Here is a 26,717-nt window from a genome sequence, read left to right as displayed (position 1 = left end):
ATAGAAAGAATGTTAAATGAGTTACAGGATGTTTGACGGAGGCTTCTGCAGCAACAGCGCCTCCTAATGGCAATTTTAAGAAAAGCACACCAGTGTAGGAAACTGGCATAGTGAATTATTCATAGTACTAGTAATGAAAATTGAAGTAAATACAGTGACTAATAGTATCCATCCGACAAAGTAAATTGAATGCATAAACTTCACTAACATTATGTAATATTAAATAACATAATTGGAATAACACTTGGAATGTAATAACAATAACTGACATTGCTTATCTCTACGAAATTCAACAATCTTGAATTTAATATTTACTTCCGGTGTCCTAGGTCAAAGTTTATCCATTGACGGTAGCATGCTATTGGCTGACTGTTAATGTTATGAAACTTCATTGGATAGAGGAAGACACGCCTTTCGTCAATCTGAAAGAGCACAACAGACGACAAGGTCAGAAATGAATCTTAAAATATGTACAAATGTGTGCTGTGAAATATAATTACATGCCTATAAAATGTCTCATGTTAGCGGAAATCCATTTGGTTCCTTAAACGAATGCCAACAGCTATTTAACATGCACGGTTAGCTAGCAGTGCTTAGCAGCACAACTGTAACGTTAGCTTAACTTACTCAACGTTATGTCAACATGAACATGCACGCTTTGCCTTCTTACTATTCATTGAAAATGTTTCCACAGTCGTCCGCAGGGGTTTAATCATCATATGCCTTTTTGACTTTTAAAGAAGATGATATCTTGCTAGTTCAGCTAGTCGACGCACCACAATGCTAAACTAGCTAATGTTAACGTATTCGCTGTCAAATGTTATAACAATGTCATCTGTCAAGTGAAAATATCACGTGCTAGCTGCTGGCTACGTACGGTTAAACATGCCCAAACATGAACTAATTATTGTTAATATGACTGACTGACTGACTGACTGAGCTGTTTTGAGACGTAGTGTAAAGCGTGTCAGCTTTACATTATAGCTAAATGTCATTCGGCTAGCATGATAGTGTGTGAGAATATGTTACGGTACTGGTTGGCTTTATGTTAATCATCCACCTAAACAAACTAGACTGTAGAGGGTGTCATCAAGCAGGAAACCAACACTAAAATGTCTAACTGTAAGAGAAGAGAAGCTGCTTGGTGAATGAAATTAGATGCTTTGATGTTTAGTCTGTGTGCTGGCATCACTAACTCACTCCTAACTCTACTAACATGCAATCATCAAGCAAGTACTTTCACCACTTCATATCTGTTCCACATTGTCTTCCTCAGGTGATCCATGTGCGTCTGATTTAGACAACAGTAAGCATGCTGACCGCAAAGAGGGCATGTGCAGCGATGGCTGTCCGGCACCTGGTTAGAGCTTCTGTCTCCTCAGCACACGCACACCACTCTCTGATCCACACCTCCACACCATGTCGGGACCAGGTTGAGCTGCTTCCTGAATGGGCCAGTCTGGCTAAGAAACAGCTGAAGGGGAAGAACCCGGAAGATCTGATCTGGCGCACGCCTGAGGGAATCAACATCAAGCCTGTGTACTCCAAAGCAGACTCAGCCAACAGGGCAGATGAATTGCCAGGAGTGTTTCCCTACACTAGGGGGCCCTATCCCACCATGTACACCTACAGACCTTGGACTATCAGGCAGTATGCTGGCTTTAGCACTGTGGAGGAGAGCAACAAGTTCTATAAAGATAACATTAAAGGTAGATTTTGTTGTATGTTTAAATTTTAGCTGAAACACCAGATTCAAACCTGTAACTGTAAATCCATCCTTAAAGTGAACTTAGAATAATACATGCCCATTCTCACCAGCTTCTGCACCACTTCAAATCTATTTTTTGAATTTGTGTTTTGTTCAACACACAATTTTGAACATTATGCTCCTGTAACACATCTGAACCCTACACTTAAGTCACTGTTTTTTGACTGTTACATCCCCCTAGGATCTGGCAGTTTAGTTAGTCATAGGATGATAGACATACAGTAGCTGACTCTGTACTAGTGCAAATTTGAGAGAGAGTGTATTACTAAGGTTGGCCCGATGGGTGATACCCATTACCCATTGCTGACAGTCATCGCCTAGTGAGCCCTCTACCATCGTAACATCGTGATCTAAAAGCCCTCCCCCCTCCTTTTTATTTTCACCATGTCTCGCCCTGCACATTTAACTGAGAATATTTCATGTTTAGGAAAATATAATCAATGAATTATTAATATTATAATGACTAGAGGAAACTCTTGCTGATTTATGGTTACATCCTGGCTGTTCAAATTCAAATTTTCCGCACTGCATTTCACCAGGTGGGTAGGTGAGGATGGGATATGAATGGGCTCAAATGTGCAAAAAATAGAAATAGTAATTAATATTCAACATACATGTATAAAAGAAAGTATATAAAAAAATTATAGTACCTTTATAGGAGTCCCCCCCTCCCCACAACATCCATCGCAGTGTTTAATTGTAGATATCGTCATATGCCAATTCGACAGACATCGCCCAACCCTATATAATACACTCCACACTTCAGCCAAACTCCCTCTGAATTATACTAGAAGCTACACTTTGAATTACACAGAATTAAAGAAGACTCAAATTACTGTGGCATTGTAGGGTCATACGTGTGTCATGCAGATTTTGTACATATGAGTATGTGCAGAAACTGCATGAGTAGTTTGAACTTTTAAGAAGGTCACCAAAGCTTGTAAGGGCAAACCAAACATACTCAAATCTAAGTCATTTAATCTTAATGAAAATGCCCTTTGTTTATTCTCCTGATAATCAGACTCAAATCTTCATTTTCTAAGAGGCTCTAATCCCCTATCTGTTTCGCTCTTTCATTTCAGCTGGACAGCAGGGTCTTTCCGTGGCTTTTGACCTCCCAACGCACCGTGGTTATGACTCAGACAACCCCAGAGTCCACGGAGATGTCGGCATGGCTGGAGTTGCTATAGACACAGTTGAAGACATGAAGATGCTCTTTGATGGAATCCCACTGGAGAAGATGTCTGTTTCAATGACAATGAATGGAGCTGTTATCCCTGTGTTGGCGATGTTTATTGTGACTGGAGAGGAGCAGGGGGTGCCTAAATCCAAACTAACTGGCACGATTCAGAATGATATTTTGAAGGAGTTTATGGTACGCAACACTTATATTTTCCCCCCGGAACCTTCCATGCACGCCATTGCAGACATCTTCGCTTATACCTCCAAGGTATGTACCACTTAAGTGTCACTTAACTGCTTAAGTAATCTGCTTGTATGGTGCTTACTTTATATCATGTTGTTAATGTAATACTCATCATATTGGGAGTTTCACTGATTTCAATGCCTCCATGTTGCCAGCACATGCCCAAGTTCAACTCCATATCCATCAGTGGCTACCATCTTCAGGAAGCTGGAGCTGATGCCATCCTGGAAGTAGCCTACACCATCGCTAACGGCCTGGAGTATTGCCGCACTGGTCTGACAGCAGGCTTAACCATCGATGAGTTTGCCCCAAGGTACAAAATATTAAGATCTTACACTTAAGTGCTGATGGGACCAGTTTTGATTTACATATTTATAGCTTACAGCTATGGTCGGATAATGTCTTTTTAAATATTATTTAATTATAAATTTCCCCAACACATAACATAGGCGTGCAATATTTCTGCCAGTATTCCTGAAGGTAAGCTGTCATGAAGTTCATACCTCCTTCGCAATGTTTCAGACTCTCTAGCAAGAGAAAATTGGCGCAGTAATTTTAATTAAGAATAATATTTATCAAGCAACAAATTCATAATCTCAGAATGGCTTTGGGGATAAAGAAAAGCTACATATTGTGTGAACCTTAGTGAGGTCCATTCAGATAATATGTAATATGTAGATTACAGTAATGCGAGTCCAACTTTTATAATAAAATGTAGGACAAATGCCAAGTCTGAAGCTGTTGTTGATAAAATTTAGTCTAAAAACCTGCCAGATATGCCCTCTAAGAACAGTAAAAGTGACATTGTGTGTTAATGTGAGATATGGTTAAATCACTGCAGTTTATTATTTCAAACACACAGGTCTGAAATAATACGCTCACCTACTACTTTCAATATATTCAGTTCTTTGCAACCATGGCTTTGCACAAATAATAAATATACTAGCATCCAGGGTGGATAAAAGAGACACCCAAAAATGATAAATGTGCTGTTGGCGAACAAAGCAAGCCAAAACTCCAGAAATACAAGATGTCAACCATGACACCTGCATCTAACCTGTGATGTAGCTAATTTGACAGTGACTACATTCACAAATTTTTTCTCAGAAACGTACATGTTGTTTTCGGGTTGTCCGTCCGTCCCATTCTTGTGAACGTGATATCTCAGGAACGCCTTGAGGGCCATGTTGACTGAGATGACACAATGAGTAAACAATAACTTGCACAGCAGATGCTTTCCTCCGTCTCGTCCATTCTGCCTTTCACTTCCTGCCTCATTCTGAATTTCGAGCATCATCGGAATCACGTGACTGCAAACAATGTATTGGAGCGCGCCTAGCTAAATGTGATCCTGTGAGTGAGTGAGTTTCAGTGAGTTTTCCTACAGCTCCTAGAGAGGCTTTGCAACTAAAAATGTGGAGAAAACAAAAGCACCACATTATGTGTAGCTATACTCTATAAGAATCCGTCTTTGCATAGTAATCCTGTACAATTGTACCTGTTTATCAGAATCAGAAAGTTAGTTTAGCCAGTACATCTATGATAATCCTTCATTAAAGGTACTGTTTGCGACATTCACAGTCTCTAAATGTCGCACTGGAGCACCAGCATCTTAGACCAAAACAAACGGACACTATGGCCCACTGAGAAAAACAGTCATTTTACCTGTAGATCATAGTTAAACACACTTTATTCAAACGGGACAGAAACAAAATAAAACTCACCAAAACCGTCTTTGTTAGTCTTTCCACTGTTTCAGCAATCACCAACTCTGGTTTGGTCGAAATAAATCCTTAATTCACCACGTTAGATGAGAAAAGAAACAGCTCTCCTCAAAGCCAACAGTTTCACAGGGAGGAACTCGCATGCGCTAACATGCACGCGCATCCGGACCGGCCGTGTAACCAAAGCACAGAGAAGCTGCGAAAGCAACACAGGCAGAGGGGGTGTGACGTCATCCTCTGCTCAGGACACCATTACTCCACTATATCTTTATATGTTTTCTGCTATATTAATGTTCAGAATCTCCATATACAGAACCTTTAATCAGTTCAACAATGTATATTTAATATAGTTATAACTTCCATTTATGCAAAAAATACACTTTATACCTTTTTATTCAATTCCTTCCAAGTATTCATTACATTCAGTATGTTATATGAGTCTGGACAGACATGGATGTAAACTGCAACTTGGTTGGCGGAGGCATACAACCGCGGGGTGGTAATTCTAGTTCTCGTTTTTTTGTGTGTGTTCGATTTCTTGTGCGAAATTTCTGCTCCACTGACTACAAAAGTCCAGATTGATGAATGACCCAAATGGTGACATGTTGGTCTCTGGTTTTAGAGCAGGAAATCTGTGATGTCAGTCAATAACTACCCACTTCAGTCCAGTTCTAGTACTCATGCACTAACTAAATGTCCTGTTAATGACAAAACTCCCAAATACCAAACCATAGCCACAGTTGTGCCATCCATGATGTTGGTCTTTTATTAGTATTCCTCTAACACTGTGCCTGTTTGACTAATGCATAATAACTAATTGCGACAGCCACATTTAACTGGCAAACAAATACCTTCCCCTTTATTTGTTGAACCAGCAGACGGGACTCACAGACTGAATCAGCATACAACTCCAATTCTTGTTCCTCAGATTGTGCTTCCATTACCTCCTATTCATGTGTCCTTCAGCTATTTTTTTGACTGCCTTTCTATCACTCGGATGATAGCAGAGTTACATGTGCATGCAATCCTCAGGAACATCCTGAGGGCATGGTCCAGCATCAGAATCAATATAGAGATGTCACTCAGTTGTGTGAAATGGAGGGTTTTCCACCCTAAGCTATTTCCTCTCTACAGACTCACGACCAGTGCTTACCCTTGGGTTCGCACAAAGACTGGAACATATATTTCCATTATCAATGTTACCATTATTGTTAAAAAAAAAAAAATAAGGATGCCATCACAGTCAAAATATCAACATCCTTTTGGACTTTTTATGTTGAAAAAGGAATAAAGAACAGGTGTGGAAATTCATCATGATTAATTCCATCTCGGTGCAACAGCAGCATAATACTTTGGTCTGCTCTCTTTATACAGCTGATTGATGCCCATTTTCCTTTATAACTCCACCTAATTCTAGATGTTTGAGGCTGATGTTTTAGATTTTATAATTGACGGGATAAATTGACGGGTAGGCATTTTCTTTCATAATGCATAACATAAACAAACATTTTTGATAAGGATCGCTTAATCTTTAATTTAATTTTGCAGCCCTGTGTTGTATAATGACAAATAAATGTATTGAAATGTATGTAAGAATAGTGACCACAATGCTTTCTGGTGGGCAGTCTTCGTCATGGAGACTCGATTACGTCTAACGTATTTTTTGCATTTCTGTAGTGCAAATAAAAAGGGCAGACGGGTTGCTGTACCCCAAACAATGTTTCAGCCTTAAGCTAATCAGAGTAGCATTACAACCATGTTCTGCTTGTGACATGCTTTTTTTGTCAGTATGGTAGTTTATTTGAAACTCTGGAAACTGGACATTAAGCTAGGATGAGGATTTGTTGCTTGCTTCCATTTTCTGCCATTTATTTGTAGTAATAGTCATCACTGGGTGAAGTCTGTGACTATATCTGGTTGTGAGGATACTGGCATTGATATAAAGCATGATGAGACATAAAAGCTTAATAAGTGCTTTTTAGATCACTCAAATTGTGTTGTGCCTGTACAAACAACTTTTGTGCAGAATTGCTGTCATTTTTCAGTCAATTTTAATAACTGATTATATTTACTTTTTTGACATTTTTGTTTGTGTCAGGTTGTCATTCTTCTGGGGTATTGGGATGAATTTCTACATGGAAATTGCCAAGCTGAGGGCAGCCAGGAGGTTATGGGCCACGCTCATTAAAGAGAACTTCCAGCCCAAGAATGCCAAGTCTCTCCTCCTCCGCACACACTGCCAGACTTCAGGCTGGTCTCTCACTGAACAAGTAAATCTCAGTTGTAGTTTTGAAGTCCTGTAAATGTATAGAGATAAATCCTCTAAATGTAAGCCCTATAAAGGATTAGATTCAAAATTCGTTAAGAAAGAATTATCAACATTTTAAAATCAAACTCAAACGTGTCAAATGAACGAAAAGTAATTACTTTTCCACTGTGGACCCTCTTCTTAGGATCCGTACAACAATGTGATCCGTACAGTGATTGAGGCCATGGCAGCTGTGTTCGGGGGGACCCAGTCACTCCACACCAACTCGTTCGATGAAGCTCTGGGCTTGCCCACAGTGAAGAGCGCTCGCATTGCCAGGAACACCCAGATCATCATCCAGGAAGAGTCGGGCATCCCCAAAGTCGCTGATCCCTGGGGGGGCTCGCACATGATGGAGGCTCTCACGGATGACGTCTACAACACAGCTTTGAAGGTTTGTCATGGGGACAAATGGGCAACAACCTGGGCTTCCTTCCAAAGTAATCAGATTAGTGTTTTATTTAAGTTTATTTTTTACTCTGCCCAATTATTTGCTCCAAGCTCACCTGTAGTATACAGCTAGGGGGTAATTTATCTCTTTGAAATATTTTAAATACTGTTATCAGACTCATTTATAATGTTGTCTTGTGCCTGACAAGTTTTTGTGAGGTAAATGTCTTTATACATGTCATCATAGAGTCAGTCTTTTACAGCCTGTGTTTTCCTTTGTGTAGTTCATTAAAGAAATTGAAGAGATGGGAGGCATGGCCAGAGCTGTGGCAGAGGGCATTCCAAAACTTCGTATTGAGGAATGTGCCGCTCGCAGACAGGCCCGCATTGACTCAGGTACTGTATAAACGTATCATCTGCTTAAAGCCTCTCATTCTTCCATCTTTTTACCTTCCTCTGCCTTAATTACTTAATGCTCTCTACATCTTAACTTACAAGCTTAACTTACAGCTTGCATGAAATATCTAATGGAGGTTTTCGCACCACATTTGGCATGAGATATTAAATTCATTGTCCTAACCTGCCCCTTGTTTTGTTGTTGTTTTTTTTTTTTTAAAATAAGTTTAACTGTATTATTCTTGTATTATTGGTGTTTGAGATTTTCACTACGCTACGTGTTTTTTTTTTTTTTCTACCCAAAAGCAGCGTAACATGGCACTGACTTTCCCGTGTTACTTTAGGCAGGGCAATGACTGTTTCCTGCCTTTTAAACCCCCCTGGAATGGTCTTATACTCTCTAGAGTTTTAACCTTCAAACTATTAAGGTCAATGCTCTTTGTTATAAAAGATGTAGTGTGGAGTTAACCTTTAAATGAGCCAGATTGCAGCTCAGACTATTAAAATGCTGATCCAGTCACCTGCAAATGAAACTTTATTTATGCCTATTGAAAGTGCCATTTGACCCAAACACGTGCTTGCTGACTGGAGCAAAATTTATATGCTGGCATTGCAAGGCTACCACAAGTGGATAGGAAAGCAGCTCACACAATATCGTATATATAGTTCGATTCAAGCTTGATTTTGTTGTGAGCGAGGAGATGTATAAACGTGGCGTGTCAGGGTGTCATCAGGGAGCTTAACTGAGGCTGCTTTGCATCTCTTTGGAATTTACTTTTATCTATGTCCCATAGTGCCAGAAATGACAGCGATGGAGTAGAGCAGAACCTTCACAGACTGTGTAGCTTTTCTCCATAATCCTCCTGATGCCTGCTCTCATTGATATTCATTGGCTTTCATCGTTGCTGCTGACATTTTTTTTCAATTCACATGGGCCTTGAATTCTGATTGACCATATTAGGCTCTCAGATCATTTTTGTTTTTCCTACATTGGGGTCACATTGTGAGATGGTATATTTTGGGATGTTTAGAGAATATAGAGAATCCTGCAGTTGTCTGTGTATTTTTGAACACTGAATTTATTACAAATTAGAGTTTAAAAGTAATTATTAATAATAACTGAATCCATGAATTATTTAATAATTTAAAGACTATTTCCATAAATAATTTGAGAAACACCACAAAGACCATAATAGACACTCACAGGATAGGTTCATGCCGCCTACTCATTTTTCTAAGAAAAAAAAAGAGATAAACAAATTAATTTAAATTTGAAACTTCCTGTCACATTTGCTTTTTATAAATTGGTTGACACACTGGCTTTCACAGATCCCACCAGGGAACATATAGCAATTATCATCTCACTGTTTTGCGAGCTTGCCATGAAATGCAGGGCATTGTTATAATATCAACAACACAGTGTGGTTTCAGATAAAAGAACCTGCTGTTACTGTTATCTGACGCGTTCAGGCTCAGTGTCAGCTTTGTTTTTGTTTTAGAAAATACAGTGCTCTTCATGCTTTCTGCTGTCTTGTACTCCTTGATAATGCTTCAGATCCAGATTAGATTTCTGCCCTGTAATCTTCTCAAGTGGGGTTTCTTTTTGTATACGTATTGAATTTTGTGCTGTGCCATTAATTGACTTTCTGAAGATGTTAGTTTTCTATGTGTAAAAAAACAAAAAAACAAAAAAGACTTAAGCAAGATCCTTATTCTACTCCTTGGAACATAGGTTGTTCACAAATGTGTGTTTGGATAGCTATTTGTGCCTTTCTGACAAGACTGTGTTGTATTCTCTCCTGCTGATTCAAGTACCTGTATACTTTTTCTCCTGTTCTTTTTCAGGATCGGAGGTCATTGTCGGGGTGAACAAGTACCGTCTGGAAAAAGAGGAGACTGTGGAGGTGTTGGCTATAGATAACACTGTTGTACGTGAGAAACAGATTGAAAAACTGAAAAAGGTCAGTGTTCCTTTGAGAATCGACTACTTCTATATAAATCTGTGGCATTTAAAAGATACCGCTGCTGTTTTTCCACCTTTTTATTGTTTGTTTAGTGAAATGTTCAAACAATACCACGAATACAGCAAAGCATTGTTTTATGTCATAAGTATATACAGTATATTATATATTTTCACAAGAATCTCAAGATTTTGTTCTAGTTACTGTTCTAGTTGATACTAAAAAACTATTTTACAATTTTTACTCCACTTTAATTGTATTGTATTGTTTTCCCTTAATATGTTCTAATTTTATAGTATTTGTGATGGGGTTTTTGCTCAACATTTATTTTATGAAAATGCCAAAACATTATCATTAACAATATTAACATGGATCTTAAAGTAGTCAGAGTCCAAAAACTTCTGCCAGTATGGCTCTCTCCCTGGCAGTGCAAAACGGACAAACACTGACATTTAGACTTGTCAAACACAGGTGCAGCTAATAACCTTAGTTAATAATGGCTGCATTCCATTCAGGTGTGTCAGTTCCAGAGCTTACTGGCACACTAAAATGGAACAGATGTATCATTAATGTTATCAGTAACACCTGTGCTTTTTCTGCTAAATAAATTCTGCTGTGCAAAAGGCCTGTAAGCCATTTAAAAGTTTCCATTCTGTGTGTTGAAAAGTACTTAAACACACATACAATTTTGACCAGTTGACACATTCATATACACTGTATATAGTGAGTTTTATCAATTGTATAAATGTTGTCAGCAGGGCAGATAAAAACTCAAAATGGAATGTTGCCTCCTGTCTCTGTTGTAGGTGAGGGAGAGTCGTGACGCCGAGGCAGCGAAGAAGTGCCTGGCAGCCATTGAGGAGTGTGCCCGAACCAGGGAGGGCAACCTTTTAGCCCTGGCTGTGGAGGCAGCAAGAGCCAGGTCAAATCTCTGATTGTAATAACCACTCTTATGTGTATTGTCATAATGTTTCCTGCCTTTCCTTCATTGTTTATTAAACTGAACTAGACCTTTACCAAGAAGTTATTGTGATACAGATGAACTATGAAACGGTTATACAGAGTAGGCGTATCAGATGACCTGTTTCATAATGTATCAAATTATCACTGGTGTGAAGTAATGTTCGTCTTTGTAAGACCCTCTGATGCTTTGAAAATATGTGATCTTGTTTTGCACGCATACACCATGCAGTAACATAATCGTTGTGGTATTTTTATCCAAAGCTCTTTTGTTCATGGGGAACTTGTAGCAGTATGTTTGTGGTGAATATGTCTTCATACCTGAGGCTGTCATGCTACAGTTCATGTCACAGTCAAACTAAATAATCAGAGGCAATGCAGCGATTGTAGCAAAAGGACTTTTTTGATTTTGCCAGACACTTTTTTAAAAATCAGATTATATTAAAATAACTTTAGAATTTGATGTCTAAAATAATCTCTAAAAATACGCCTCTAGCTGAGGTCCATATATTTGTATCTAGATTTTGTAATTCCAGCTTGCTAAGTGTCTTGTTTTAAAAGCATACCAAAGTCAGATTTCTATTTTATCTAATGGTAAGGAACTATTAATCTATACTGTAGTTTTGTGTGCACTGCTGACCAAAGCCAAGTCATTTAATGCTGACTATTTAAGAAGTTATTGGTGACAAGCAGGTCACATGTGAAAAAGTCTTACTTGGTATGTTCAACAATATCATATGTACTCTCTGACCTGTATATGAGCGCCACATGTGGATACACTGACTTAGACACTGATACTGAACTATGCAGTACTTGTGCGAACAGTCAGAGATTGATTCACTTGATGAGAGGCACTGGCACGGCATGACCGGGATTGCTTAACATCACAACTTCACATTACAACTCTCTGTCATCTATACCACCATTAGACCTTTAATCCATCGCAATATAATATAATTCATACTTTAATACAAGTACAAATGACTTACAAATTCAGCGAAGTTACTTGATCAGTGCTATTATATTACCCTCACTGCAACAGTGATATCGTGGGAAAGGAGACTTTCTGCCATGTGACAGACACTAATAAGGCGCTGCCATAAATGATACAAATGTGAAATCCTACAATGAAAAAGCATGGACATTTGCATTTAGTTTATTGTGGATGTCTTAAAATGAGTTGGAACAAAATTAATAACTGGATTGCCTTGCATTATTTGTCATTGTAATGTGAAAACATACTGAGGAAAATGCTGTCGGATTTTTTTTTTTTTTTTTAGATGTTCAGTTGGTGAAATAACTGATGCCATGAAGAAAGTGTTTGGTGAACACAAGGCCAGTACCAGGATGGTGAGCGGTGCTTACCGCAGCGAGTATGGGGAGCATGAAGAGATCACCTTGTCCCACAATAGGTAGAAAATAAACCTAATCCGCATCGTTACATTCACAAGCACCGACTGATTGCTTGACTGGTTGAGTTACATAATGTTTTCCTACCAATTTTTTATTTTTTTTTTCAAACCTCAGAGTTGCAGATTTTAAGAAGCACGAGGGCAGGAACCCCCGACTGCTGGTGGCAAAGATGGGCCAGGATGGTCACGACAGGGGTGCCAAAGTCATCGCCACAGGGTTTGCTGATCTGGGCTTTGATGTGGACATCGGACCACTGTTTCAGGTCAGTGTCATACAGTAGAATGGAGCTATCTGCACCTACTGCTGCCTACACAACCTCAGCCAATTTAAAGATAACGTGCAAGACACAGGGTTCATGTCAGAAGTAGTGACTCTACCCAGAAGCTACCTTTTAAGCAAGAGGTATTCACATAAACTGCTAGTAAAAAAATACCTTATAACATGCATGTTGATGGTTAAAACCCACATTGCTTAAAGATACTCCAGTGATATTCTAAGTCTTATAAGACTTAACAGACAACGTTTTGCACTTCTTCTTCTTAAGCTCGGTTTATACTCGCGCAAGATGCTGTGGCGTCGCTCTCCGCAGAGCTGCGAGCATGCACAGAGGCGTTTATGTTCAGCGTGTTGTTCGTTGCAGTATTCTCTGACACGCCAGGGGGCATACAAACAAAATATCCTGTAAACAAGCAAGAAGTCAACGAGTGTTACCAGAAGATATCCAACATCCAACATGGCGGTCCCTCATACTTTTCCACACTTTCCTACAAAATGATTTATCTTTTGCCAGTGTGGTGGCGATATCTCTCCATGAATTGAGAGTAATTTGGCTGTCCCTGTGGTCCCTCAAAGAAGGGTGATAGATGTGTTTGTAGGGGTGAACCTGTTAGGCCAGCTTCGGCGTACTAGTTACAAAAATTCAGAGGTGCACGACCAAGCTCCACAACAGCTTGCGACCCGACGCAAAAGGCGCGATGACACATATTTGGCCCGCAGACACTGCGTCGAGCATACACCAGGCTTTACAGTGTTATACCAAACGCCTCTTTGTATTTAAGAATGTATGAACTGGCAAACCCTCAGGCGCTAAAAGAGCTCTTAATTGGGGCTTTATTGAAGCCAGGTGCACTGGGAAGTACAAATACTTAAGCCTATACGGGTTAAAAACGGGCAGTTGTAAGGCAAATAGCAAATAAACTGTATTCCACTCAGGTGTGTCAGTAGCACGGTCCTGTTATTGTGCATGCTCGCTTACTGGCACACTCAAATGGAACAAAGGCATTGTTAATCTTATTAGTCACACTTGTGCTTTTTCTGCTATGACATGTGTTTTTACAAGTTGCAAGTGATCAAATATACCGAAGCCTGCAAGTAATTAAGTAGCTGGTTTATTTTTAACCTACTTCTTAAGCCAAAGGCCTCTATGACTATATCATTGGTGTTATATATACTGTAGTATTCATCAAGCAGAATAGAATACAGTAGCTTACTGATGATTAATGTTATGATTGTTTTTAAGTGGAGTAGTTAAATAATGCAAAGAGGGGTGGATAAAATGAAAAATTTGAAAAAAGTTTTTAACTTTTACTTGTGATGGTATTGCATTATATTGAAAGTTTTTTCCCCCCTCATATTTCGTACACCTCACTCTGAGTTGTGTTTTCTTTGTTTTTCCATGTCTGACTTTTGGGTTAACAGACTCCCCTTGAGGTTGCCCAGCAGGCGGTTGATGCAGACGTACACTGTGTCGGGGTCAGCACGCTTGCCGCAGGACACAAGACCCTGGTCCCAGAGCTCATCAAGGAACTACGGAAGCTCAACAGGCCAGATATCCTGGTCATCTGTGGAGGCGTCATCCCACCACAGGTAACCTTTGACTTTCATGACCTTTCTAACCTTGAGAATTTAGTAGCCATCCATCTTACTTGGTTTCTCTTTCATTGTCTCTTTAATTTCTCTCTGTTTTTAGTCTTCCAAAGCAAGCTCCTTAATGTCACAGTCCACAGCAGTAGCACACGCTTTGCTTTATTTTTTACTGAATTTGATTTGTGCATGCTTGAATTGATAGTCCATGCACTAGTGACGTGTATATAATGAATTCCTCATTACCTGCAGTTCTTATAAACTGTGTTCCACCTCTGTGTGTATGCAGGACTATGAATTCTTGTACCAGAGTGGTGTGTCCGCCATCTTTGGCCCAGGAACAAGGATCCCACAAGCTGCAGTGGAGGTTATTGACAACATTGAGAAGAGCCTTGAAAACATCCGTCAGGCCATGTGAACGCTTGGAAAAAAAACAAAAAAACTACAACTTGAAGAACTGTCTATTCATGTTGTATGAACAACAACGTCACAAGTGGGAGCTCACACAATACAGTCTGTTTGATGTGTTGCTTAAGATTGTAAAAAAACAAATGTCATTCCCCACCATGAGAACACAGCATGTACAGCAGTCAAAATGATTAAAAACCTGTTGTTGTGGTTGTATTAACATTGCATTCTCAGTATATCAAATTTGATTTTAATTATTAATAGAATTCTCACAGGTTGCCTGTCAGTCCTGTAACTTCACAAAGAAAAAAAAAAAGGACTTCACAAACAGTGTTTAGGTTTGTTTATTCAAGGGATCACTCAAAATCTATTTGTTGTCACACACAACCACTTCAGTTGGATAAATGGTGATTTAATAAATTACTTTACCCTTTTGAAATAATTAATTCATGCTTATGTGTGAATTGCAGTTGTTAACAGGGTTATTAATATCCTAGAAATTCCAGAATTTCCAGAATTTCCTGACTCTTGGGCAATACTATAGTTTAATAGGAAGTACTTCAATATTTATGACAGAAATTAGAATATATTAAGACTCACAAATGATAAACAATAAATCATACACTACATTTAATCACTTTAGGATATGCTAAACAAACATAATACTGTACCATGTGATATAAACTTTGACTTGAGATGAGTAGAGCAGAGCATTTCTTTTTGCCATCCAAGATAAAACATTACACCACAGCACTATAAAAACTACTTGAAATTTAATGCTTCTTTTGTGAAATTTGTGTGTAATTTTCAATTACCTAGCAGGGTGTGATTAGTGCCAGTGCTGTGGAGATGGATAGGCAGAAATTCACAACACAACAAACCTCTTATGAGCAATTACCACTGCCTTTTATTTCCATGGATATTATCATTTTGAAAGTGACCTTTTGTTGTCTTCTCTTGCCTCTCTGCATCATGTTTAACTTATCCAACTTCGCAATTTATGAAACAGAAATAGTATTTTTCTACTTGTGATACTGAATCAGATTTAGCGCTCTTTGGTCTAAATAAAGTATGTGAACTTTGGAAATGTGACTCATGTCCTAAAATTATGTGCAATGCAGCACCTTTTTCTGAGATGTTCAGTAAAGCCTGGTACGGTAGAGGTCAACTTTTTTAACTGAATGTTAATATCTCACACCTAACTGGTGAGAGTTTATGAAAATTGGGAGGATAATTTATTTTGACACCGTTTTGACTGACAAAATTGCAGTAATTGGCTTGATTTGAGGTTTGAGCAATATGTACTTGTTAGAGACTGTGACCCTTGCAGCAGTTATTCGCTGGAGATGCTATATGCTCGTGGCTGAACATGTGAATACTTGTTAGTAGAATAAATTCTATGTTTGGTTTTGGTCCAAATTTGTTGGTAATAAAAAGATAAAATAATGACTACTCTGAATCTTTCAAATATAATAGCCAGTCACATTCCTCACCCTAAAAAACATGCAGATTGCTGCTAAAAATGAAGTTAACATATTTCCATTAGACAGGACAATATTTATTTTATTAACATTTTTAGAGGCAGACTTATGAAACACGAAAACTTCATTAAAACATTTAGCACATACAGCACTTAACCTGAAATTGTCTTTTTTTTTTCTGGAAAATACTGATTTAGTGTATCTATGACTGAACCTGAAGCATTAAAGTAAACATCTCTTCTTTTTTTGTTGTTGCTCAAAATAAGGTTTTTGTCATATTCTGCTGTACAACCTTTGGTTTGTGTACATTTGTAATGTATGCGATTGTGTTAAAATGCCACCTGTAAGCATAGAGTTAACTCTTGTCTATAGCTTAGTTGGCCAATCTTTCACAGCAATTTAAATATAGTGCAAACACGCCCTCTCATTCATTCTGCCCAGTCACAAAAGAGGCCAGTATTACCCTGCTTGTTGTGTTCTAATAGCACACACTAGTTGTACTGGAAAAAATACAAAACAGGTATTTTCTGTCCTGATAATGTTTGTGAGATAACATTATGAGACCACTCATTTTTCCACAGTTAACAGCACAAAAAAAGTAAAGTTGAAAAGTAAAGTCTTTCTTTTCAAGCATATCCCAAAAAAGTCTTTCAACCCAAAGACACTATCTTTGACTCTGTGATCTCGTGCAAAGTAGAACGTGCTTCCACTCTGGACTTGATGTCAACACTAACCATATAAATGCTGTTGTCATTGATGCTGTTGGAGACGTGGCATGGATTAAAGCCTAGGCACAACCAGCAGAGCTGCTTTACCTCTCTTCTGAAGCTCTGGCTGAAGATGTAGTAGATTATAGGATTGTATACCGTGGAGCTCTTTGCAAACATGCACGGCAGGAGACTGACTTCAGGTGGGATGGTGCTACTGTCACAGAAAATAGACCACAGGCTTACCAGGCTATAGGGCACCCAGCAGCCTATGAAGCCTATGCTGATCAGCACAGCGATCTGCAATAGAACAGGAGGATAGAGTCACTAAAAATTCCACAAGATCTCTTAAAAATCGTAGAAAAGGTTTCAGTCGTAGTCATCTGGACACTGTTTTCAGAATCAGAATTTTCAATTCAATTTCAGAATTCTTTCACAATTGAGAATGACTTCCGGATGGGAGCCGAAACGTCTTGATTCTGAAAACAGTGTCCAGATGACTACGACTGAAACCTTTTCTACGATAGAGCACTCCTGGACGAATGAGGGACTACACCGTCTCATCTCTTAAAAATAAAAACCTTCTTGAAAATGAGCAGGAATTTCATTGGTATTGTGTCAGTTGTAACACCTGAACACTTTGTGTGTTGAGAGTGTGTGAAAATTCACCAAGTGAGCAGAGATCTAAACAGTTAGCTAAAAGTAATGAATGAACAGTTCAAATAGTTAGCTAAACTGACGGATAAATTGTTGAAATAGTTAAATAAATGTACAAATAGATAAATGGTTGGATTGAAATAATAATTGAAATAGATAGATAATAAATACAGCTCTGCCCAAGTGGTAGTAAACCTGACCAAACCAACCATTGACAGTTCAATAGTATAAAACATTAATAAATCTAGTTTAAAATCAATTCAAATGAACATATTTGGAACACCATGGGTGGTGTCGATGAAGGGTTACTTGAGTTCATCTGACAGGGCTGTGGGGGTATGTCTGACAAAAAAGGTAGGGAACCACTGCTCTATACTGTACACTAGGGTGGAGCGAGTACTCGGATGGAACGAGTATCCGGTACAGATAATGTACTTGTTATGAGTACAAGTATCATCAGAGTAAAATGTGTCAATATCTGTACTCGTAAACATAGCAACTTTTATTAAAAAAAACCCCAGAAATAGTTCTCGCTACTCTTGTGATCAAAAACATTGTTCCGAAGCTCACTTCTTAGGCTGTTCTGTAAAGAGTTTTCTGATAGATTAACAACCTCTGATCAACCCATAACAATTTCAGGCTTAAATGATCAACTTCCGGTTAGTCCCGCCCACGTCCGCTTTGCACAAATAATCCTTACATACCAGACCACAGTCCATACTGTATAATCAAGAACCATTCAGTTCAGTGTTTAAGCCCCCAAGGACAAACTGGTGTTGAAATGTCTTAAGGCAACCTAAACTGAGAGTCCCCAAACATATAATAACAGAGCTTTCTCATCAGAAAAGGTCACTTACTATTAACAGCCTTCGGTGAAGCTTGACAATATTGAGGGCTCGGTTGCTGTTGTTCATCGACTTTTTGTAGGTGAAATAGAGCTTGATGGCGATGCCAAAGTAGCAGTAGATGATGATGACAGAAGGTATGACGAGGTTGAAGGAGAACATGGAGATGACAAAAGAAGACAAGCCCTCATGCTTCATTTGTCCCCAGGCAAGAGAGCAGGACAGGCCGAAGGGCTCCGGGCCGTACCGTCCCCAGCCCAGAATGGGGAACAGAGCCCAGATCAGAGCGTACATCCAGATCCACATGCACAGCATCTTCACCTTCTTCCAGGTGACTTTCTCATCTGCAGAGACAAAAAGAATGGTTGGTTGGTTGTTTCTTGTTTCTTTTGTTGTTTAAGCACTCTGTACTGTACATTATAGACAGGTGGCCCTTTATTAAAGCATTAATGTGTGGAGCATACATACATATTATGCATTTTGTGCCCAAATAATAATAATGAAAATATATTTCTGATGTAAGACCTGATTGGACAAATATATAAAAAAGCCAAATCATATCCAGTCTGAAGAACTGCTCTACTGCAAACTATTGCACAAGTTCTTATGTACCACATATCAATGACTGCTTGATGTATCTAGACATTGCCAAATACAATGTTTGCAGGCCTAAATAGGGCTTGTTATTACAAAATGACAGCATTTTTAGTGGCATTACTGATTTTACAGAAAAGAATATACAGTTTTCACCTTAAAATATGCTTTGACTCATTGTAGACATCTACAGAAAACTTTATCATCACTGAAACAAGGGGAAACAGCTAGCTTGGCTCTATCCACAGGTGATAGCATCCGCCTACCGGCACCTCTACAGCTCACTAATTAACACGTTATATCTCATTTGTTTAATTCGTACAAAACCCGAAGTGCAAAAAAGAAAAGTAGTTTTACGAAGGGTTACATTGTGCTGGACTCTTTCTTGGTCGGGAGCAGTAACTCGCCTTTGGACGGAGCCAGACTAACTGTTTCCCCCAGTTTCCAGTCTTCATGCTAAGTTAAGCTAACCAGCTGCTGGCCGTAGCCGTATATTTGAAAGAGTTTCCCCTCGGGGATCAATAAAGTATTTCTGATTCTGATATTTACTGGACAGATATGAGAGTGGTATCAGTCTTCTCACCCATCATGTCCTGCTACTTCTATTTAAAGACAATTTTATTTTTCATATGTTGGAAATATTAAGTAGAAGCAGCCAATTGCTGTCTTGCATGCAAAGTAGATTTCTTATTTCTCCTTTTTGAAGTGCAGCTATTAAAAACCTTGGAGAGCAATTAACAAATCTTCTGTTACTTAAAGATCTGTGTTACTACCAGTAATCAAGTTTGGTGAGGCAGAATAGTTTTAGCACTAAAAGGTTTCATCACTACTGCTAGAATCATCCCTTTCCACAGGAAGAGTCACCCTCTAAATGATGATGGCATTGTCTCATAGAAAATGTGAAAATAAGATTTTATAGGGGTTATAAGTTGCAGAATAAAATTTGCATTGACTCTGTGTTTTCGAGCCCGGAATTACTCACTGGGAGACTGCAGATTGAGGGACACAATGAAGCGCACTATGGCCAAGATAGTCAGGTTCATGATGCTGGCGATGCCGAAGAAGAACCCTGCCAGGCCATAATATATACAGCTAACATCTCCCCCGAGCCAGCGGTGGCTCCAGGCAGAGGCCACAGACAGAGGGTACATGGTAACAGCTGCTCCCAGGTCTGTCACTGCCAGATTCACGCTCAGCAGCTCCGGTGGTTTCATCCTTGATGACCTTTTAACTGCCATGATGATGACCAGCAGGTTTCCCACGATGGAGAAAACAGCTGAGACAAACAGGAGGAGGAGAAAGAGAGAGGAGGAACAGAAGGATACTTGTTGACAGAACGATGATGTAAAAACTATGTGAATGGAGATTCAACCAGTAAACACACATTTAAAAGCTACGTTTAAACCTATCTTACGTAGCTGATGTCTTTTGATTGCATGCAGAATGTGTCTCTGAGGTGAAATACATCACATTTTCCCTCTTGTACGTGACAAAAGCTTTTGGATACTTTAGCTGCAACAAACATCACAAAATCATATGCATTTAAAGGCCTTGAGCTAACAGGACTCATAATTATCAATTCAGTTCAATGCCTGATTTAGGTGTACTCCTATTTTCTGTTAGTGTTTACAGATTCCTGTTGTTCTGTGTTGGGTAATGCTGTCCATATAGGCAAACCTCAAGTGAAAAGTTACCAAACACAAAATAACACAAAGCTTTAACACCAGTTTAGAAATGTATGTTACACTGTTACAGGCTTAAATATAGTGGATTTAAGCACACACACACACACACACAGTTATAACATCATTAATTCTCACTCATGGGGCAGGCAAGGGACACTCTTTATCTTGTTTAGGACATAAATTGAGGAGTGCCCCCCCCCAGTCCTCTGTTTGTTTTGGACACTCCTTAACTTGATGCATCCAAAATAAAACAGCTTGTGCTCCTTCTGAACTCACCGACAGGCCAAACACAGAATGAACACACATCAACCAAACATAATCATGAGGTGTGTAAAGAGGGCATGGATCAGTCATGTGTGTAATGTATGTAAGGGTGAGTGAAAGTGTAAAACAAACACTGGATGGGCGTTGGGGAGGCAGAAAACCTATTCACTTATTTTTTTTACATCTAACAGAAATGACTGGAGCGGATAATATCCCATCAGCCATTGATTAGGTAGAAAGTGGAACAGCTCTCTTTTGTTGTTTGGAGCAGGAAATTGGTAGATGGCTAACACTACTACTACTGTAGCTGTCACAGTGAAAGCACTCGACCTTGTTCAACTAACCTACACAGGAAGGTTACAGTTGCATAATAGTAAGATGGCCGGGAGGGTTGTATTCCTCTGGACACCTCAATCCCACACCAGATCTGAGAAAAGTGTCAATTTATACAGTGAGACAGGAAATACAGTCAATCCCATATCCAGAATGAGAATGCTAAGCCCAGTGTCTCACTCAGAAGAGAAAGACTCGAAAGTGAATCGAATGCCCCTGCTACATCTTTAAATTTTTTATAGGTACTTTCACAGTCCTCGTGAGCATCAGTAATGTGTGTAGCATAACCCTGGGGACTTTCACCTCCTCTCAAAAAGTCAGCCTGCCTGTGGGAGAAGCTTCATATGTGACTGAATATCTGCTACTGCATTAGCTTTCTCTGCTGGTCACTGGACATTTCCATTTTTTCCAGTTACTTTTCCCAAAACAATAAACCAACTGGGGTTCGGTGTACTCCAGTGTGTTCATCAAGCCTAATACTTTTCAGACACCTCCAACAACACAGGACAAACTTATATGCCAACTGGAATGCCTCTGAATAGTACACTTTTGTTAATTTATATGTAACTTAATTCATATGCTTCAAGAGTTTGGTAGCTACCACGATCAGCAATCGTCTGGGAAAGCCTCCTGGAACAAACTGAAGTAGCATTCAGTGCATTCAGACTAATTTTGAAAGTGTTCGAACAGCTAAAAAATAATTTTCTTTCAACCTGGGTTCTAACAATAGATTAACAGATAACCAAATGGTGGAGTACATGAAACACAAGCGTCAAAGCATTGAAACTTCACCTGCATAGCCTGAGGCTTATCACCTCTAATTAGAACTAGCCTACAGAGCTCAATCTTTGTTGCCTAGCTTGAAGATGAACCAGTTCAGCTACCGGTTTCGAGAGGTGTTGATCAGTTCTGAGCATCTTGAACGCTACAGCACCGTCGTGTTCCCGACTCTCACACTGTTGCCGACACGGTTAACTTATCTTGTTAACTTTTCCAGGTGAAATTTGTTCAAGGGGATCCTACTTCTGCAGGTAGGGATTCACTCAGAGAGCTAGTAGGCAAACTGCAATTTCAATTAAACAGGCTTTTAATGTCATTAGCACCACATGTGTGTTGCTTATTTGGAAGGTTTATCATATAGCTCTCACCAACTTTCAACAGCTGCTCTTTTGTGTAACAATGAAGCAAGTCCCCCCTTGGGGACAGAACATAATCCTCAGCTGATGCTATCTCAACAGATTTTAAAAGAGCTATAAACAGGGCAACAACCAAGTGGCAAATTTCTATTTACTGATAACTCAACCCATTTTAAATTAAAAATTTAAGTTTAAATGCACTTTTCTGTACCCCCAACACCGAGACAGACTCCTTCAGCATGTAACCTCCTTTGCTCTGACAATCTACCTTCCCCAAACTAACTCTAAACCCAGCAGCTGTGGGACTACTTAAGCACGAAGCCCAGTGACCCGATCAACTTCCAGCTCGCTGATAATCACTTTCGTGGAAGTGCAGCCGAGCCAGTTGGTCTAACCACTTACTGCACAAAACCAAAAAACGAATCAATAAGGACACCTCAAGTGAGCCGCACTGCTTAGGTCTGCTAGGAAAGTGGGTCTTAGACAGCTACGTGGTCACTATCTCAAAGAAGGTTATGAATTTCAGAATGTGTGACTCTCCCCTAAAATGAACGCTACATTTCCTACTTCCTAAGCGTTACCTACTTCCTAAGCACCAACCCTGAATACATCTAGGGAAATGTCATTTGTTGCCACTTAGTTTAAGGTTAGCAGACACACACACACACACACAGTAGTAATTTAACAAACATTAACCATGTTTGACAGCGTGCGCTCCTCCTGGACAGACAGAAAATGAGGCAGACTGCACACAGAATCAGAATGCAAAAGTCATTTTATGCACATTAAAAAAACCAAAACACAATTATCAGGTGTGTAAAGAGGGCACAGATCAGTAGTGTGTGTACTGTATGTATGGGTGAGTGAAAATGTGGTGTAGTGAGTTTTAAAAAGGGGCAACTTCCTGGTAAAACAGTTGTAAAATAGTAATTTATACTGTAAGATAAATAGATGAGGCAGATGGGGATGCTTTCTTCATCTTAATTGTAACAGGGCTCAATAATTGTCTAATGGTACGATATTGACTGGGAAGGGATTACCTCACCTTAGAGATGGGGTGAGTGGAGCAGTGGGGGAGGGGTGGAGGGTGGAAGAATAGGGGGACTGACAGGTACATAGCTTATATGTTATGCACAGACAGATGAATAGATGTTATGCACATTGCATACACCTGTGAACCTCCCTTCGCTGACTTCAGCTAAAAGCAACCAACATCATTCTCTAAAATGAAAATTAATCTATACAAACATATAAATCTTTTACAGCAATACACATATACATAAAGAAATATCTTAAAACCAGCTGGAAAGACTTGGCTGAAGGTGGGGTAGACTGACTTTTTTGGGAGAGGGTCTTTTATTAGTTTCTCATTCTAAATTTAGATTTTATTTCAGCCTTCCTTAATTCAATTCAATTCGATTTTATTTATATAGCGCCAATTCATAACAGAAGTTGTCTTTGGTGACTATTAACAATATAGTTCATAGTTACATAAATAGTTATATCACAAAAAGACATCCTTGACTTGCGCCGTGGCTTTGGCAGCACACAAGTTCCATTACGATATTAAGGTTTGGGGTACACAATTAAATAAGTTGTGCTAATTTTACATTGTTTTATTATTACGTTGTGGGGAGGGTAACATTAATTACCTTGGGGAGGGCCTTTGTTTTTTTACAAATCTCTAAATTGTCTCTGTTTTTAACTTTTAGCAACTCTTGAACACAATTCTTACGTATACAAGCATTTCCTGACACTCACTACACAGTATGAGATTCATTTGTGCCTGTGATGTGATTAGTTTCATCATTATGCCTCACATCTGTGTCATTTGTGCAAACCATCGGAGAAGAGGCTTGCCTCATCCTAATGACCTGAATCGGAGCTGTCATGTTAACACTGACAGCCCACTTTATCTCAGTGCTAATGAGAGAGTAAGTGCTATACATTCATCCTGCAATGGGAGCCGAGAATTGAAAGGAGATGAGGTCTGTAATCAGTGTAACCCCCCCTCCCACTTCCTTTACTACCTCCTGGCATGTCACAGCAAGGTTCTCGAACATCACAGGAAACAAATCAGGTTATTACAAAACGTGTCTTCACCTTCCACTATGTCACTGTGATTCTGCAATTATGATTTTTTTTTTTTACAATGTGATATATATCTTACATGTGTTTTTATATTTTAAGTTCACATGATCAATAAGCAAATTCAATCTATATTATGTGTGATATTATGTTAAAGAAAAGTTATTTACTTAGATAGCACTGAAAACCACCATTTTCATTTCCTTTAATAAAAATGAGGTAATCATTTTAGAAAGGCACTCATTGGCAAAGCTCTAACAAAGTGTGAAATAACGCATGTAATTTATGCCTCAGTAATCATCAATACTATGAAATATTGAGAATATATGAAAACATTTAGATTTTACCACATAATATCATTTACACAGCAATAAAAGATTTATCTTCTTAGAACAAAACCCCCTCTTTGTTCCTTTTTAAAAAAATTTTTGCTTGCATTATTTATTTATCTTCCCCCTAACACCCTCTCTCACACTTACAGTGGTACAGAATATACATAAATACCACCACAGGTCATCTAATGCCAAGTTCATCTCAGAGTATTCCTGCTTTTCTCTCTCTCCATACATACCATATAAGACGTCTGTCCTGGTTGGTCTTGCCTGCCTCTGACTGTTTAGTCTATGGTTACAATCCACGTCTTATGTCATCTTATATGTTGTCATATTGCACCAAAAAAAAAAGAGAGAGGTGAGTTATTTGATGGATTCTGCATCAGAGTCAGCTGTCTGTTTGCTTTTTGGCCAATTTACACACTGTGTTTAGCCAACGCCACTATCATCCATCTTTCATTATGCTTTGTAACGTTATCGATCTGCCTCTGGTTGTTCAATAGATGCCTTATGATAAAGTTCCAGACAGACATCATGTGTGGAATAGCAGGAACACGGCTGCAGTGTCTGTCATCGTAGCTCACTAATATTACTAGATTTTACTGGCTGTGTGAGATGACAGCACTTCTGTGCAAGATTAAGATATCAGATGTTTAATATTGCTATGAATGTGAGACACATACATTCAGTAATACAGTTAAAATATCTCACAGCATGGGTATTTAAGTCCCTGCTGTGCGTGTGGATGAATAACTTCTTCTTTATAGGCCACATGAGGGGTCTTAACTATCTTTTAATTTCACTAATTTACTCAATTATAGCACTACACACAGAGCATTTGTTTTTGTCACTTTGGAGGACATTGCATTGACTTACACTTGTTCTCTAACCTTAATCATGACCACTACATGCCTAACCCTAATCTTAACTGAAAACTGAGTCTCAAAATGTAATGGCTAACTCTGAGAGTGTAAACTGTCCACACACACCACAGGAACCTGCTCACAGCCTCCCCCTGAGAATGAGGTGCTAAAAGGGATCAATTGATGTAGGTGTAAACAGCATGGTAGCTCTCCTGTCACCTTGAAAACACATGAACGTTTTAGATTAGGGAGAAAACACTACAAAATACTAGACAGCAGCGACTTCTCTCCGTTTACCCAGGTCTTTATGCATAAAGAGAAGTTTACACCAGCGAATTGGTGTGCGTAAAAATTCATTATGGAAAAGTATAATTTAATGCTTTTTGATTCTGTTTTCAAGTCTCTAAATCCTGGGGATGAAGTTAATTCCGAATAATTGTATTTATTTTTTATTTTTTACTCACACATAACAAACCTCTGAGCGTTATGACAGCGTATTACACCATTTACTCTTTTAACTTACCTACAACCAGCAGATAACAACCTGCGCCGATATCCAGCGCTGGTGACAAAGTGGAGGTGTAGATATCCATTGGAATTGTGATCAGTAACAGAGAAGGAGGATAACAATAATAACGGAGGCAAATTGACCCGTTTTTATGGGATGGAGAAAAGTCAAAATGTGCCGCTGTTGATGCGCTCCGGTGTCAGATCCATCTGTCCTTAAGTAGAGAGCGGCAAGAGGTTCAGCGCTGCTCCAGCTGCAGCCTGCAGCCTCAGGTGTGTGTCCCTTATAAGGGCAGGGCTGCCATCCTGCATGTGGCTGCATGTAAAACTTAGATAGTGAGTGAAAAACAGGAGAGAAACATCTTGAACTATATGCACACTGCACTCTAAATCATTAGTCGGTGCTAAATCACAATTTAATCCCCATATGCTTCATATTAAAAACATACAAAATGTATCAAGAGAACATGAAAAGTATTCATTCATTAACACAGTCATTTTTTTTTTTTTTTTTTGGATTATGCTGCTGCTATCTCACAGTTTGGTCCCAGTGCAGTATGGATAATTATATATTTCTTGCATGCTTTATGATCTTCTAGAGCCTGAAG

At 39.0% G+C, this 26,717-nt stretch overlaps 2 protein-coding genes across 3 annotated transcripts; one reads left to right on the top strand and one right to left on the bottom strand.

Annotated features, from left to right (window-relative positions):
• The first annotated feature begins 303 nt into the window (after positions 1-303).
• Positions 304-16,066, top strand: mmut (methylmalonyl CoA mutase). Its single transcript, XM_044168713.1, has 13 exons — positions 304-447; positions 1,277-1,709; positions 2,851-3,218; positions 3,350-3,507; positions 7,017-7,188; positions 7,372-7,620; positions 7,901-8,012; positions 9,858-9,973; positions 10,780-10,895; positions 12,214-12,345; positions 12,461-12,608; positions 14,045-14,212; positions 14,499-16,066. The coding sequence occupies exons 2-13, from the start codon at positions 1,313-1,315 to the stop codon at positions 14,625-14,627; spliced, it is 2,265 nt and encodes a 754-aa protein (XP_044024648.1). The 5' UTR covers positions 304-447; positions 1,277-1,312; the 3' UTR covers positions 14,628-16,066.
• Positions 14,829-26,406, bottom strand: opn8b (opsin 8, group member b). 2 transcript variants are annotated; one of them, XM_044168715.1, is made up of 5 exons: positions 26,126-26,406; positions 24,979-25,057; positions 19,884-20,177; positions 18,320-18,651; positions 14,829-17,105 (listed from the first exon to the last, which is right to left on the bottom strand). In XM_044168715.1, exons 3-5 carry the CDS (start codon positions 20,137-20,139, stop codon positions 16,749-16,751), a joined length of 945 nt encoding a protein of 314 aa, XP_044024650.1. In that variant the 5' UTR covers positions 20,140-20,177; positions 24,979-25,057; positions 26,126-26,406; the 3' UTR covers positions 14,829-16,748. The 2 variants fall into 2 exon arrangements, with proteins under 2 accessions (XP_044024650.1, XP_044024649.1); XM_044168714.1 differs by lacking the exon at positions 24,979-25,057.
• Positions 26,407-26,717: the final 311 nt, after the last annotated feature.

This window comes from Siniperca chuatsi, linkage group LG16, assembly GCF_020085105.1.
Source record: "Siniperca chuatsi isolate FFG_IHB_CAS linkage group LG16, ASM2008510v1, whole genome shotgun sequence".
Lineage (NCBI taxonomy): Eukaryota > Metazoa > Chordata > Actinopteri > Centrarchiformes > Sinipercidae > Siniperca > Siniperca chuatsi.
Note: the sequence above shows the minus strand (reverse complement) of the source record. Positions and strands in the feature narration are given on the sequence as shown.